General features: G+C 37.9%; 1 protein-coding gene across 6 annotated transcripts in view; it reads right to left on the bottom strand.

The window, feature by feature from the left end:
- The window catches only part of HEPH (hephaestin), a 138,082-nt gene that overhangs the window by 104,505 nt on the left and 18,237 nt on the right, over positions 1–15,340 (bottom strand). For 4 of the 6 annotated variants that reach the window (XM_027534116.1, XM_027534117.1, XM_027534118.1 and 1 more), the window contains 5 exons: positions 13,692–13,823; positions 11,833–12,044; positions 10,279–10,429; positions 7,319–7,531; positions 114–327 (listed from right to left, as the gene is read on the bottom strand). In XM_027534116.1, coding sequence (XP_027389917.1) covers positions 114–327; positions 7,319–7,531; positions 10,279–10,429; positions 11,833–12,044; positions 13,692–13,823 — 922 coding nt within the window. The remainder of the gene's footprint in view (positions 1–113; positions 328–7,318; positions 7,532–10,278; positions 10,430–11,832; positions 12,045–13,691; positions 13,824–15,340) is intronic. The other 2 variants (XM_027534120.1, XM_027534119.1) reach the window with 1 other exon arrangement.

The raw sequence follows: 15,340 nt of genomic DNA, 5'->3' as shown, positions 1-15,340 counted from the left end.
GACTGAAGCGACTTACCAGAAGATAAGTGCCTCATCATCTCAGAATATCCTCCATTTCAGTAAACTGGTCTAGAGTCTCTGAAAGGATGATCTCTTCTTTTCTGAAACCTTACCTGTCCTTCTCAGACTGGTTGTGCCATTCTAGTTCCCAGCTCCTGTCTGGGCAATAGTCCCACTCCATCTCTTCTGCCATGATGTAGTAGATCCTTGCAGCTTGGTAACGTTGATGAGGATTGGCTTGGTGTCCAGGACAAAGGGAGACATTATAGATTGCCCTCATCCCTGCTTCTCTATGGCTGCCTGCTTGGCAGTAAATTTCAAATGTCCCTGAGGTGGGAACAGAGAGCAAAATCTGAATTCAGAATACCCCTGTATAGTGCCTGAGGGAGTTTCTACTTCTCTCTAGTCATATAGCAGAGAGTAGGTAGCTTCAGATATGGTTTTGATATGCATTAGGTAAAATATTATTAAATTTATTGAGAATAATGAGCACAGAGGTTAACTAAACCTGCCACTAGAATGACAAACTCCTCTCTGTTTACCAATGGCTTCTCTAGTTTTAGGACTGAAAGTCCAACATCTCTGGGAATGCCTCAGTTATGGGAAAACTGGGATAGTCAATCATCTTATCTGACACTTATTAAGCATATAACTTTCAGGAAAATTTTAAGCTTTTGTGTATTTCAGTTTCCTCATGGTAAAGTGAGAGCATTTTACTTAATGGGATTATTTTAAAATTAATCAAGAAAATATGTACATATTGCTTGGCATAGTATAGTGTAAAATGTTCAATAAGTAAAACTATAAGTAAATAAAGCTGAATAATTACTATTTGAAAAAAGGAATTGATCAATTTTCTCCGCTTCCTACCAAGTCTTAAAGAAATAAAGGTGGGCATATATATAACAAACTTCTTGATCATAAGAATGCTTACATCAGAGAACTCTGAAATGGGCTTCCCCAAGTTTTTTTTTTTTTTCTTAATTGGAGGCTAATTACTTTACAATATTGTATTGGTTTTGCCATACATTAACACAATCAAATGTTTGGATATCAGCCATAAATATCTGAATTGTAGAACTGCCTGTATCTGATCTCAAGATCCAGGTTTCTATGTCAAGGACACAAAGGTTCATAGACTATTGATCAGGAGAAGCTAACTTTCTTACATTATTTCCCCAGTATTCCTTATTTTACTGATGACTGCCTATACCACCGCTATAAAATCTTCCTAGCTTTTAAAGGCTTCTATGAGCTAGCTGGGAAATAGATGGGGAAACAGTGTCAGACTTTATCTTTTTGGGCTCCAAAATCACTGCAGATGGTGACTGCAGCAATGAAATTAAAAGACGCTTACTCCTTGGAAGAAAAGTTATGACCAACCTAGATAGCACATTCAAAAGCAGAGACATTATTTGCCAACAAAGGTCCATTTAGTCAAGGCTATGGTTTTTCTGGTGATCATGTATGGATGCGAGATTTGGACTGTGAAGAAAGCTGAGTGCTGAAGAATTGATGCTTTTGAACTGTGGTGTTGGAGAAGACTCTTGAGAGTGCTTTGGACTGCAAGGAGATCCAACCAGTCCATTCTAAAGGAGATCAGCCCTGGGTGTTTTTTGGAAGGAATGATGATAAAGCTGAAACTCCAGTACTTTGGCCACCTCATGCAAAGAGTTGACTCATTGGAAAAGACTCTGATGCTGGGAGGGATTGGGGGCAGGAAGAAAAGGGGACGACAGAGGATGAGATGGCTGGATGGCATCACAGACTCGATGGACATGAGTTTGAGTGAACTCCGGGAGTTGGTGATGACAGGGAGGCCTGGCGTGCTGCGATTCATGGGGTCGCAAAGAGTTGGACACGACTGTGCAACTGAACTGAACTGAACTGATGAGCTAGTTCCAAACTATGGATGCAATCCCACTTCCCACTCTGCCCCAAATTCAACCAGGGCTCTAACTAAATTTGCCCCTGATTGCCCCTCTCACATATCTCATTCCTATCTTGAAATTTTCACTCATTATTACTTTTCTGGAATAGACCTCCCCTTCCTCATAAATATTTTTACGAGTTCACTCATTCTCTAAGACCCAATTCATATTTCATCTCTTCCAGAAAGTCCTTCCTGACTATTCAGGCCCACATTGTGCTCTACATTTTTGCTTTTCTACTTCTAAAACACTTCTCATCTAGATCACATGGTTAAGGACTAAGTGCTCCTCTCTTTAAAAAACAATCCTGGGAGGGAGGTGGGAGGGGGGTTCTGGATGGGGAATACGTGTACACCCGTGGCGGATGCATGTTGATGTATGGCAAAACCAATACAATATTGTAAAGTAAAAATAATAATAATAATAATAATTTAAAAAAGAAATAAATAAAAAATAAAAAACAATCCTTTCCACTAGTTTATAAACTTCATGGAAAAATATTTTTTCCATATCTACTTTCTGACTCTTCTATTTCTTTTATCCATCAAATCTGTTCCATCAATAAATCCTGTCATCACTTCCTTTACAGTCATTTTTCTGTTTCTACTCTGTCACTTCTCTAGTCAAACCCAGTATCATCTCTCACCTGAAAAACTTCAGCAGCCTCACAACTGCCTTTTCTACTTCTCCTTCCCTCTTCAACATTCTCCAAAAGGGATACAGGGTCCTCTTTAACAAATATGATCCAGAGCACATTACTCTCTTGCTTTAAATGCTCCATTCATACTCAGAATATAATTAAAGCTCCTGACTATGGTCTACAAGGCTCTATATAGTATGATTCTTGCCAACCTCTATGATTTCATGTGATGTCAGTCTTCTCCTTGTTCATTATACTCCAACCATACTGACCTTCTTTCCAACCCTTGAACAAGACATGCTTATTCCCATCTTGAGACATTTACAATTGCTGGGTCCTTTGCTTAGCATATTCTGCTTAGGGATCTTCATATAGCTTCTTCCTCCCCATTACTTAGGCCTTAAATGTCACATTCTCCAAGAGGCCTTCCCTAAACACCATCTCTAAAGTAATGCCCCTATCAGTTTATCACATCAATGTTTTTCCTTTCCTTCATGACATATATCATGATCTGATAGTGTCTTACCATTTTATATATGTGTTTTTGTGTGTTTGTTGTAGATCTTCCCTGGAAGTAAGTATCATGTCTATCTTTTCACCCCCCTACCCTAGACTTAGCACATGGAAAGTGTGCAATATATATGTGTTGAGTGAATGAATTTCTGTGCAAATGAATGACTGGACACACTGTGTACAATGTCTAAAAGTCATAGCTCAGGGGTTGGTGCAAACAACAAAGTCTGATAATCATTGGATGGAATAGAAACAAATAGAAGACTTTATGGAAGAATCATGTGACCTGAGAGTAACACATCATCTCATATGGACATTGTTGTCCAGGATGCTTCTTTTTAAATACTTTTCGGTACTTTGCATCTGAGTCTTCTCCTACCTCTGTGACCAATATTTCTGCTGTCTCCTTATTCTTGCTTATCTTTTCCCTTCTACCACTTAAATGTTGATTTCTGCCTTAAGTTTTATTTCCTATAACTTTCTATAACTTTTATTTCTTATAACATGCTAAAGGACACCAACATGAAAACACTCAAATCTCTCTCTAGCCTGGACTTCTCCTCTAATGTTTACATTATTACCCACAGCTACCTACTGTAAAATCCACACCACCTGCACTTCACCAGAAACTTAAAATTCAATATGCTCCCAATGAATACTTTCTATCTAAAATTTAGTACCTTTTCCTTGTTTCTGTGTTTGCTTATATGATTAATGACACTACCATCCATCTAGCACACAAGCTAAAAACCTCAGACATCCTTTCTTCTTGCTCAGCCCATTAGCAAAGTCTTGTCATTTTTCTCTCAAATATCTCTTAACACTGCCCCTTCTCTCTATCTCTGTTGCTCCCACCCATTGTCAGGTTCTTACCACTTCTTACAAGGGCCTCCTGCTATCATTTCTTCAATTTTATTTCTTGGTGTTTCTCAACAAGGCTGCTATTAGCATTTTGTATGTGATTATTCTTCATTGTTTAAGGCTGTCCTACATATTGAAGAAAGCTTTAGAATCTCTGACTCCCACTCTATAAACAACAGTATCATACCCTTATAACTCCTGTCATTGTGACAGCTAAAAGTAGTCCACATATTTCCAAATACCAGCAAACCACTTTAGTTGAAAACCATGAATAAAATCAATCTATGTAACCTTCTCTAGGCAGATGATGCTCTCAAGTCACTCTTAAGTGGTTCCTACTGCCTATAATACCCTCTTCACCATCCACCCTCTTTCTTTGCCTGGTAAGAGTTCACTAGTCTTTGAAAGTTCAATTTGAATGTCTACTTTTCTAGGAAAGCTTCACTCCACAAATCAAGCAGAATTTGTTCTAGTTTCCTGTGTGTTACTATAGCCCTTGTCTGATAGCATTGTCATAAAATTGTGAATACTGTTTACATACCTATCTCCTTTCCACACTAACTGTGAACTACCTCATTCATTCTCACATCCCTAGCATCTAGACCAACAAGTGTAAGGAAACACATGTTTACTATGTCTGGGGGAAATCTACCTGTAAAAAAAAAGAAAAAAAGGTAAAATAAAACAAGAGGAAGAAAAAAGAAAAAAACATGAAGACAAGAGACAAAAGAAAAGATACATATTAAAGGAAAAGGAAAAAGAAGCAAAGAAAATAAGAGGAATGGAAAAAATAAATAGAGAAAAGAAGATTAAAATAAGATTAAAAGCAAAAAGAAAGGAAGTAAAAAAAAGGCTAGGAAAAACTCACAGGAAGAAAAAAAAACAGTGAAAAAAGAGAGAAGAGAGGGAAAAGAAGAATAGGCAGAAAGACAAAACTAATGCAAGGAGAAAATGAAAAGAAGGAAAGATAAAAGGCAAGATAGGAGAAAATAGATTTAAAAAGGATAGGAATGAAGGAAAGAGGGGAAAAGAAGATATATAAAAAGGGAGAGAGAAACAAAACAAAGAAAGGATGAAAGAGGAATAGGAAAATGAGAGAAGAGAGGAAAGTAATGGGGAAAGAAAAGAGGGTGTGGAGGGGAGATAAATGAATAAACAGTGAGTTCTAATGGTGAAAGAGAAAAGAAACTCTGAAGCATCAGAGCAGTAATAAATATTCTTTTTGATGCTGAGAAATCTAACATGAAGTTGGTGGAAAAGAGCACATTACAAGCTCTAGCCTCTTTACCTGCCACTTTCTCTGGCTATCAAAACTCTAGTATCAGTAGTTCTTCTGGGACAGCTGAGGTGTATTATTCAGGATATTTTTAAATGTAAAAATGTCATTTCCATTAAATGTAGTTGATATCTGAAATTAAAATTTTATTAGGATTTAAAGCAAAGCAAAAAGAAGATTTTAAAAAGTCACAAAGAAACTTATAACACTCACACTCTTAATATTTTGCTGCATTTTTTTCTGGGAATTTGTTCTTCTCTTTTGTTAAACATAATTGTAAGCATCCAGCAAACAACATGTTGAATCTCCATGGTGATGTTTTTAAGTTACCTGCAAAGCTGCTTGATTGCATATGCATATTGACCAATCTTCATTGCAACTTCTTTTTCTAGACTTCCAAAGCCAGATTCTGGTTCTGGTCTTTTCATTAATTTGGTACTTTTGTCCTATCTTTGGGGAGCTATTCCAATGGTCTCTCTAAATCCTAATTAGACATCAACCCCTACCAGAGGTATAATGTAGGTGACTTCAGATAAAAGATTATCTAGGAGTAAGAATTAACAGGGGTTGATGGAGATGGGACCAAAGGGGAGAAAAAAATAGAGCTGACATCCCTAACCTGAGAAAATCATTTTCCCTCTCCAGATTTCTGTCTCTTCCTCCCATTAGTAAAATAAGTGAAATAAGATTATCTCTGAGGGACTCTTGCAATATTCTATGACTCAAAAATTCTTCAGGAAGAGGAGAATTTGAAAGACTGGAAAATGCAGATAAAAAGTTAGGGTTTTTTGTGTTTTTTTGACTGAGAGTAACCTTTTAAGCTTTTCTTATAAACCCATTCACTGCCAAAATATTAATAACTGTGAACCCTAGAGAGCCATGCAGATCTTACAGGGGAGCCTGGTTAATTTTGTATGAAAGAGATTAAACCTAGGGTTTGGCTTTCGGACCATAGCTAGAGAGAAGAGTCTTTTTTTTTTTTTTCAGAACTTCCCCCACCCCAGCGCTCACTACAAGCATTCATCTGTTGGTCCTTTCAGCCCCATTAATTGCTGTTTCTAATTTGCTGACATCAACTCTCCTTGACCAAAGTATCCTAGGTAGATGGGCAGAAATGAGGACCCAAGAAGTCTGTGGAGGCCTGCTTCATGTCAAGTGTGTGTCAAATCCAATGCCAGGATGAAATCATTAAGTTGTCAAGGAAACTTGTTTTGTTTAAGGATTTTTCCTCAAATATGAATGGAATTTATAGAACTAAAAGTTTAGTGAGAACTGCACGGAACTGACAGATATTTCTTACAAACACTACTGTCACCTATTGCCTGGAAAAAAGAATACATCCTAGCAACTGCAGAGAAAACGTTCTGCCAAGTTAGGAAATGTCACACAAAGATGGAATCTGAAAAAACATTATAGTCAAATTTAATTATGAAAGAAAGATAAGGAGAGGGAGGAGGAGGGGGAATGAAGGAGGGATGGAGAAAGAGAGAGAAGAACGAAAGAGAGGGAGAGAGGAGGAGAAATGAACAAAAAAGAAAAGAAGAAAGAAATCTAGCCACAGAGAGGGGAAGTGACTAGACAAATTGTAAGACAGCAAGTTAATGAAAGACCCTGGACTAGAAGTTCCTGTGTTCTGATTCCTAGGCTAAAACTGTTACAGCACATGCCACCCTGCTCCTACCAGAAGGTTGCAAAAATCTTCACAGAATATCAGAGTTGGAAGCACTTATAGGTATATTTCATTGATCTTTTCTTCAATGCAGGGCTTATATCTATAGAATCTCTACATGGCCATGGGGCTACGTGGCCAAGTCCATTCTCTGCCTATGCAAGAATTGCCCTAATACTGGGCAGCATCTCTATTTTCCTCTTGTCATTCCAGAAAAGAACTTCCTCAGCTCTTTATTCTGCCTGCAGCTGAGAAGAGAATCCAAATAACCAAAACATGAGTACACATTGAGAAAAGGAGACAACAATTTTGAAAAGTTCTCAAGTACCTCAATATGACTTTTCTTTGCTGTTCAACAGCTCCACACCTCATCTGGCCCAATGCTCAAAAATTTTTCTCAGCCTAGGGCCAGCTGCTAAGGCACTTACCAGGGTTGTCAGGCTGCATGATGGCCATAACAAAGGTGTGAGGAAAGAGCGTGGCTGCACTCTTCCTCATGCCCTGAAGCTGCACAGTGTTGCCCTGGAATGTGACCCCGTGCACATCAGTCTCTGTGCCCAGGCCAAGCAGGTGCCAGGCCACTGTGTCACCCTTGCACATGTCCAGCTTGGGCAGATTAGAGAACAGAAACCCATTAATGGCTGGAAAACAGAAACACAAGACAAAATGGGAAGATGAGAACAGATTACTCAGACACCAGCCAGCAGTGTGGCATCAGCACTGTACTAAGGTTTCCCACAACTTGAAATTTCTGAGTCATTCTCAACTCCTCTACCTTGTTCTCTAAGCCACATTAATTCTACTTATGATGCTCTGTCTCGTTGGGATGAGGGCTCGAATGACCTTTCTGGTTTTACATCCTGACCCTCCTCCACCATATTTCACATTCTGGCAAAACTGAACTATTCTCCACTCCCAAAACCCCTTCACATAACAAAAAAGTATCAATCTCTCCTATTCACACTTTCTTAAAACTCCCCTCCCTTGGTTCTGTAGCACCATACTTCCCTGGTTCTCTTATAGCTTTTCTGATTGTTTCTCTTCCATCTTATTCTCATTCTCCATGCTCCTATAAAGTGTTAGTGTTCTCCAACATTCCTTCTTCAGCTTTCAATCTATATCATCCTCTTCATTTTCACTCCCATTGCCCTGATTCTGGCTTTCATCATCTCTGGCCTGAATCCTACAGAATCTTCCTCCCTGTACTTCTACCTATAATCTATCCCCACATTCTCTTCCATATACACATACACACCGTTATCCTGTGAGCTCTATTTGCCTGTGCATGTGGCTCAGATGGTAAAAAGCCTGCCTGCAATGTGGGAGACCTGAGGTTGATCCCTGGGTTGGGAAGATCCCCTGGAGAAGGAAACCCACTCCAGTATTCTTGCCTGGAGAATTTCATGGACAGAGAGGCTTGGTGGGTTATGGTGTATGGGATTGCAAAGAGTCAGACAAGACTGAACAACTAACACACACCACAAGACCTTAAACATGGTAGGCACTTAGAAAATACATGTTGGCTTTTCACATGTTGTTCCCTCTGCTGATAATAAATTCCCCCCACTGTCTTTTACTACAACAAACTACTACACATACATTATACACTAGCTCAAATATCACCTACCCTGTGAAGCAGAGTTATTACACTCTTTCTGGCTTCCTTGATATTTTCTTCCCACAAAATTCTGAAATGTCACTTACCATAGAGTCCTATAATTTACTTACATTTATCTTCTACACTAGATTGACTTAGCAGGAAGCACATCATTTTTTCTGTATCTAAGAACCTAGGATGTTGCCTAATACTTACCAGGTGCCCAATAAATTCAATCTGGAATAAATTTGGTTCATATACTGTATTATTTTTTCCAACTGATGTAACTGACTGGTAATGAGAACCAAGAGATAGAGCCAAAAGACAACATACTCATTTTTGACCACATCTCACCCTGCACACTCCCCTCAAAAATACAGGGAGACCTGCTTGAAGCTGATCCCTTTTCAATGTCCTTACACCCACTGAGACCAGCTTTAATGAGTAACTTTATTTGATAATTCCATGGGATGCTGATGGAAACATCATTAACCTCTTGATTATGCTTCCTTTACTACAGTGTTTGATTGCAAAGTTTGATTCAAACTTCAAGGCTTAGTCAAGCACTTCCTTCTTCCAAGAATTCTTTAACTGGATTTTTCTTCATCAATGTTCTCCTCTTCTGAACTTTATGTCATTTAAAAGCTGTTCCACACAATTTAGCACTTAATCATAGTCTGCCTTACATGTTCTATAATTGTTTAATGGGTATTATTAGTCTCATTTAATTGCAAAATGCTGAGAGCTCCTTGCAAACTTGGACCATTTCTCCGTATCATTTCACTCACTGATCCCTTCACCTACTCATTAATTTAGTAGTTCATCAGTTCAATAACTATTTACTATATATTAGACCATGTAAAGTGTAAACAGATAAACAACAAATAATACTCACCTTTAAGGAAACTACAGTCTAGCAGAAGTCAAAAGCCATGTAGCAAACAACTACAATATTGAGGATTGTATGGAACTTGCAATTTAAAAATCTGATAAAAATACAACAGTAGTTCACAAAAGGGTGTCATTATCCTGGGATCGGGTGATAAGAAATGGTTACATGGAAGAGGTTATTTATGAGTAGAGTTTTAGAGAATGGGCAGAATTTCCTTAGGATAAAAGCAAATATGTAAAGAGGGGCTTTTCAAGTGGAGTACAAAACATTACAAAAGCTTGAGCTCAGAAAAGTACAAGGGGTATGTCTGTATAGAATCCGCCTGCCAAGGCAGAAGATTCAGAAGACATAGGTTCAATCCCTGGGTCAGGAAGATCCCCAGGAGCAGGAAATGGCAACCCACTCCAGTATTCTTGCCTGGAAAATTCCATGGACAGAGGAGCCTGGTAGACTACAGTAGTCCATGGGATTGCAAAGAGTTGGACATGGCTGAGCGACTGAGCATGCTACACACACATGTCTACATAGAGAAAATATCTCCATTTGGCTGTAGTAGGAAGTTGGGAAGCAAGGATAGTGGGTGATAAAAGAGGAGGTAAGACTGGAAAGGTATCATCCCAGGTTACTCTCCTCATTTTCCTAGTGGGCCCTTTGTATGCAATCCTCATTTCATAGTACTTTTTTTCCAGTGTCTCCCACACTGCATAACACAGAACAAAGCACAGGAAGGTGTTAAGGATAAGATGTGTTGTCTTAGGTTTAATCCCTCAATTTAGCTTGTCTCTTAGCAGAGTTGACCAATAGAATCAATGTTTTCGGGGATGGATCATGATTAAGTCTAGGTTAGATTTTACTCATAACCTCTCAGCTATAGCTTAGGGTAAAAGCACTCCCCATACCATGCATCCGATTAGAGTCTTGAAAACCCTTGGCATCCTCTGAGAGCAGTCGGGAATCCAACATAGCAGCTGCTTGATTGGCATTGCTGTACCAGCTCTTGTTCTCATCCAACACAGTGAAAAGGAGAAAGAATTCTTTATCCACCCCTTTCTGTAGTCCCAGTGGAAGAAAACAAAGGAGAATAACAACAGTTTTAACAGTTGTGAACTGTGCAGCTTCAGATCCCAGTGATCCTTGATTATTTCCCATTTCCTTTCCAAACAGAGCCAAATCCATATCTCCTGCCTAGAGCTGTAGTTGTTGCTAAGAAGTTTTTCCTCAAGTAACTGCAAATTGTGTGTAGGTAAAGATGGTTAGAATAAAGTTATAAGACTGGAGGGGAGGAATGCAACAAAAGGGGCAGGGAAGAAGTAAAAGATTATGATGAAGAGGTACAGAGTATGATAGAAGAGTGCCTGGAATCAACTAGGAGTAGGAATGTGGAAAAATGGCTAGGAGATCAGTGAGAGACTCTATGGGGGGATAAGTTAGAAAATAAAATAAAAAATAAGTATACTAATTATTAACATATTTTATTATCAATTATTAATTTTAGTAATATTATTATTACTGAGTGTTTACTAGGTATCAGACACTGTACTAAGCATTCTATATGGATTATTTTAATTAATCTTCACAGAAAGCCAAGATATTTACTTCCATTGTTAACCTTTTACTATAGATGATAAAATTGAGGCAAAGAGAGGTTAAGTAATTTGCCCAAAGTTAAACAGCTAACAATTGTGGGCTGAATATAAAAGAAAACAAGAAAACAGTAGGGAAGATTTGAGGATTAGGAGCAAGTTTTATGGAGAAGGCGATGGCACCCCACTCCAGTACTCTTGCCTGGAAAATCCCATGGACAGAGGAGCCTGGTGGGCTGCAGTCCATGGGGTCGCGAGGAGTCGGACACGACTGAGCGACTTCACTTTCACTTTTCACTTTCACGCATTGGAGAAGGAAATGGCAACCCACTCCAATGTTCTTGCCTGGAGAATCCCAGGGACGGGGGAGCCTGGTGGGCTGCTGTCTATGGGGTCGCACAGAGTCGGACATGACCGAAGCGACTTAGCAGCAGCAGCAGCAGCAAGTTTTAAGGGCCACTGAGATTTAAAAAAATGAAGAGATATTGGGAGAATATAAAATTGAAAGGAATAGACACTAAGGAAGATGTGTGTTTGTGAACAGAATAGCATGCAAAATAGCATGAGGTCATGACTGATCTGTGTAGTTGTACGGCAGAAACCAACACAACATTGTAAAGCAGTTATCCTCCAATTTAAAAAAAAAAGTAAAAAGAAGAAGAAAAGGAAAAAAATAAAGTTTAGACAAAGAGATGAGGCCAAAAAAAAAAAAAAAATAGCATGAGGTCACCAACTATTAATTTCCAATTCAATAACTTGGTTAATTTTATGCTCTTATTTTTAGAACCCAGATCCATGCATAACTTCTATTTAACAACTCAGCCTTATCATCTTCCCAGCAGGCTTTCCAGCCAGAAACCTTGACAATACCTGCTTGCCATCTGTACCCAAGGTGCCAGCCTTGCACACCAGCAGGGGGCCCACCAGACCAGAATTGGTATCCCTTATGGGATCTGCAGCAGAGAAGTATGTCCAGGTGAGACAGGCAGGATCCTGAACAGTGGGACCAGCATGGGGAGGGACTGTCCAGCGGTATGTTACTTTCTCAAAGGGCCTAGCCACTAAGCCAGAGTGGGAAGAGTCTGCAGGAAAAACGTAGAATTTATTGCTCACATTGGCTAGAGTGTCAACATCTCCAAATAGTGGAGTAAAGATCATAAACTACAAAGGCATTTTGGAATTTATCACATGGTAGTATAATTTAGGATGATTTTAACTTATTTTTTCTTGTTCATTCATTGTTCCTAACTCTTTAAAGTTTCGAACATACAGAAAACTTTAAAGGATAGGACAATAACCACTCTACCACTTGGAGCTGATTAATATTTGGCCATCCTTCTTTTTGTATTTTATTTTTAAAATTTATTTATCAATTTTTTTTTTACAGTAGGGACTTGTTGGTTATCTATTTTATCACAGGCTTAGCCATCTTAAATTTATCTAAATCAATGTGTATAGTTACTTTTTCTAAATCATTGGGAAGTGAAATGTAAGAATAATGACATTTTACTTCTATATACATCAGTAACCATCTCTTATATTATCACAATAAGATTACCACACCTCAAAAATACCCTAGTACCATTTAATATCAGTGTAATAAAAAATCCAACTATCTCCCAAATGTATCTTTTTATACAACAAAAATTAGACAAGGATTTAATGTTGCCCTTGGTGTTGTCTCTTTGATTCTCCCCACCCCCACTGCCTTTGGTACCAATTTCTTGAAAAGTCTAGACCAGTTGCATTGCAGAATATTCTTTTATTCTAGATTTGTCTGTAACTTTGCCTTTTATGCTTTCAGTATTTTTTTTGGTACTTTTGACTTGAGATATTAGCATGCATGTGTTAGTATTACTCTCAAGGAAAAGAAGAAATTAACTACTCAATAATCCCACTTGTAGGATTCTTCCTGAGGTAGTAATTCAAACCAAATGTACATATTCATTCATTGCAACATGATATACAATATCAAACAAATAATGAAAGCAATGTACATGTCCAAATGATAGGGGATAAGGTAAATATTTTTACCCTATTACATAGTCATTAAAATGTTTGTAACATTATAATGACATAGAAGATGGGCACAATATAAAGGTAAGAGAAAATAGTAATTAGCCTCCAATTAAAATAAATAAATTTATACCAAAAAAAAGAAAACAGTAAGATACCAAAATGTACAAAACATATCATTATAAATATATACATTTGTATAAACACAGAAAATATGAAAAAGTATATCAAACTATAATGGCACTCTACCTATGGGGTCTATTTATTTTATAATTTTCCATTTTTATCAAAATTCCACAACATATATGTTATTTTTATAACTAGAATATATTTATATTTAAAAGTTGTCTCATTGGTCCCAGCTCTGTCTCACTATAATATCATACTCAACAACATCCATCCATGGTAGTTAATTCTGCCTTCTTTTCTCTCCTTCATTCCCCTATTTATATATCCTCTAGAGCAGGGGTGCCCAAACTCCAGAATCTAATGCCTGATGGTCTGAGATGGAGCTGAGGCAATAATAACGGAAATAAAGTGAACAATAAATATAATGCACTTGAATCATCCTAAAACCATTCTCTCCAACCCCGTCTATGGAAAAATTGTCTTCCATGAAACTAGTCCCTGGTGCCAAAAAGGTTGGAGACTGCTGCTCTAGAGGTACCTGTTATTTTCTGCAGCCCACATTTTTTGAAACCCTGCCTGCTCACCATCATTGTACACAGTTCCCTCAGAGTCCTTCTCATAAAAGACTCCATGAGGCTGTATGCTGAATGGCTGGGAGGCACGGTTGTAGAAGATCACCAGGATGGTGTCACCCACCTCAGCCCGGATCACTGGTCCTGGAAAATGGGAAGGAGAGACAATGGGAGTAAAAACAGTGATGACCAGAGAGGATGGAAACAGAAGGGAAAGGAAAGAAATGTAAAAGAGAGAAAACTTTTATCTCTGCAATAGTAAGAATAATCTTTTTCTAGTATATTGCCATTTATAGTTATAAAAAGCAATTTAAAATCCACTATCTCAGGCTTCCCTGGTGGCTCAGTTGTAAAGAGTCCGCCTGCCAATGGGGAAGACATTGGTTCAATCCCAGATACAGGAGGATCCCATGCTGCAGAGCAGCCAACCCATGCACCACAACTACCGAGCCTGTGTTATGGAGCTTAGGAGCCACAACTACTGAGCCTACATGCCACAATTACTGAAGCCCAAGTGTTCTGGAGTCCGTGCTCCACAACAAGAGATGCCACCATAATGAGAAGCCTACTTACCACAACTAGAGAGTGGCCCCTGCTTGCTGCAACTAGAGGAAAGCCTGCACAACAATGAAGACCCAGCATAGCCAAAAAGACTCAAATTACTAAAATTAGAAATGAAAGTAGGGACATCACTACTAGTCATATAGAAGTAAAAAAATAAAATTATAAGAGGATGCTATTCACAATTGTACATGAGCAAATAGATGAATTTCTAGAACAGAAAACCTACCAAGACTTAAGTGTGAGGAAATAGAAAATCTGAAAGACAAATAAAAAGATTGACCATTAATCAAAAATATGGCAACTAAGAAAAGCCAGATGGCTTTACTGGTGAATTCTACTAAACATTTAAAGAACTACTACCAATTCTCAAATATTCCCCAAAAATTGGAAAGGAGGGATTATATTCTAACCCATTCTATGAGGTCAGAATTACACTGATATCAAAGCTTGACAAAGATATTACAAGAAAAGAAAAACTATACACCAGTACTACTTCTGAACACTAATGCAAAAATCCCCAACAAATTACTAGCAAACAAAAGTTAGCAGCATATTAAAAAAATTACATATCTTGACTAAGTCATATTTATTCCTGTAATACAAGAATGTTTCAACACACAAAAAACAGTCAGTGTAATACACTATGTTAACAAAATAAAAAGAAATCATCATCTTGGTTAATGCAGAAAAAAAACACTGAACAAAATTGAACACCCTTTAATAATACAAAACATTCAAAAGCTAGGAATAGAAAGAGACTGCTTCAACATAATAAAAGCCATATATGAAAAACCCACCACAAACATCATACTCTATGTTGAAAGACTGAAACTTTTCCTCTGAGATTAGGAACAAGAAAGGATATTTGCTTTTACCACTTCTATTCAACATATTACTGGGGTTTCTAGCCAGAGCAATTAGTCAAGGAAAAGAAATAAAAGATATCCAAATTGGAAATGAAGAAGTAAAATATCTCTATTTGCAGATGGTATGATCCTTATCATAATTATTTGGAAAATCTTAAAGCTTCCACACACACACCCAAAATTAAAATAAATGAATTCCTCAAAAGAGTAGAATACAAAGTCAAGACACAA

The sequence above is a fragment of the Bos indicus x Bos taurus genome, chromosome X, assembly GCF_003369695.1.
Source record: "Bos indicus x Bos taurus breed Angus x Brahman F1 hybrid chromosome X, Bos_hybrid_MaternalHap_v2.0, whole genome shotgun sequence".
In the NCBI taxonomy this organism is placed as follows: domain Eukaryota; kingdom Metazoa; phylum Chordata; class Mammalia; order Artiodactyla; family Bovidae; genus Bos; species Bos indicus x Bos taurus.
Note: the sequence above shows the minus strand (reverse complement) of the source record. Positions and strands in the feature narration are given on the sequence as shown.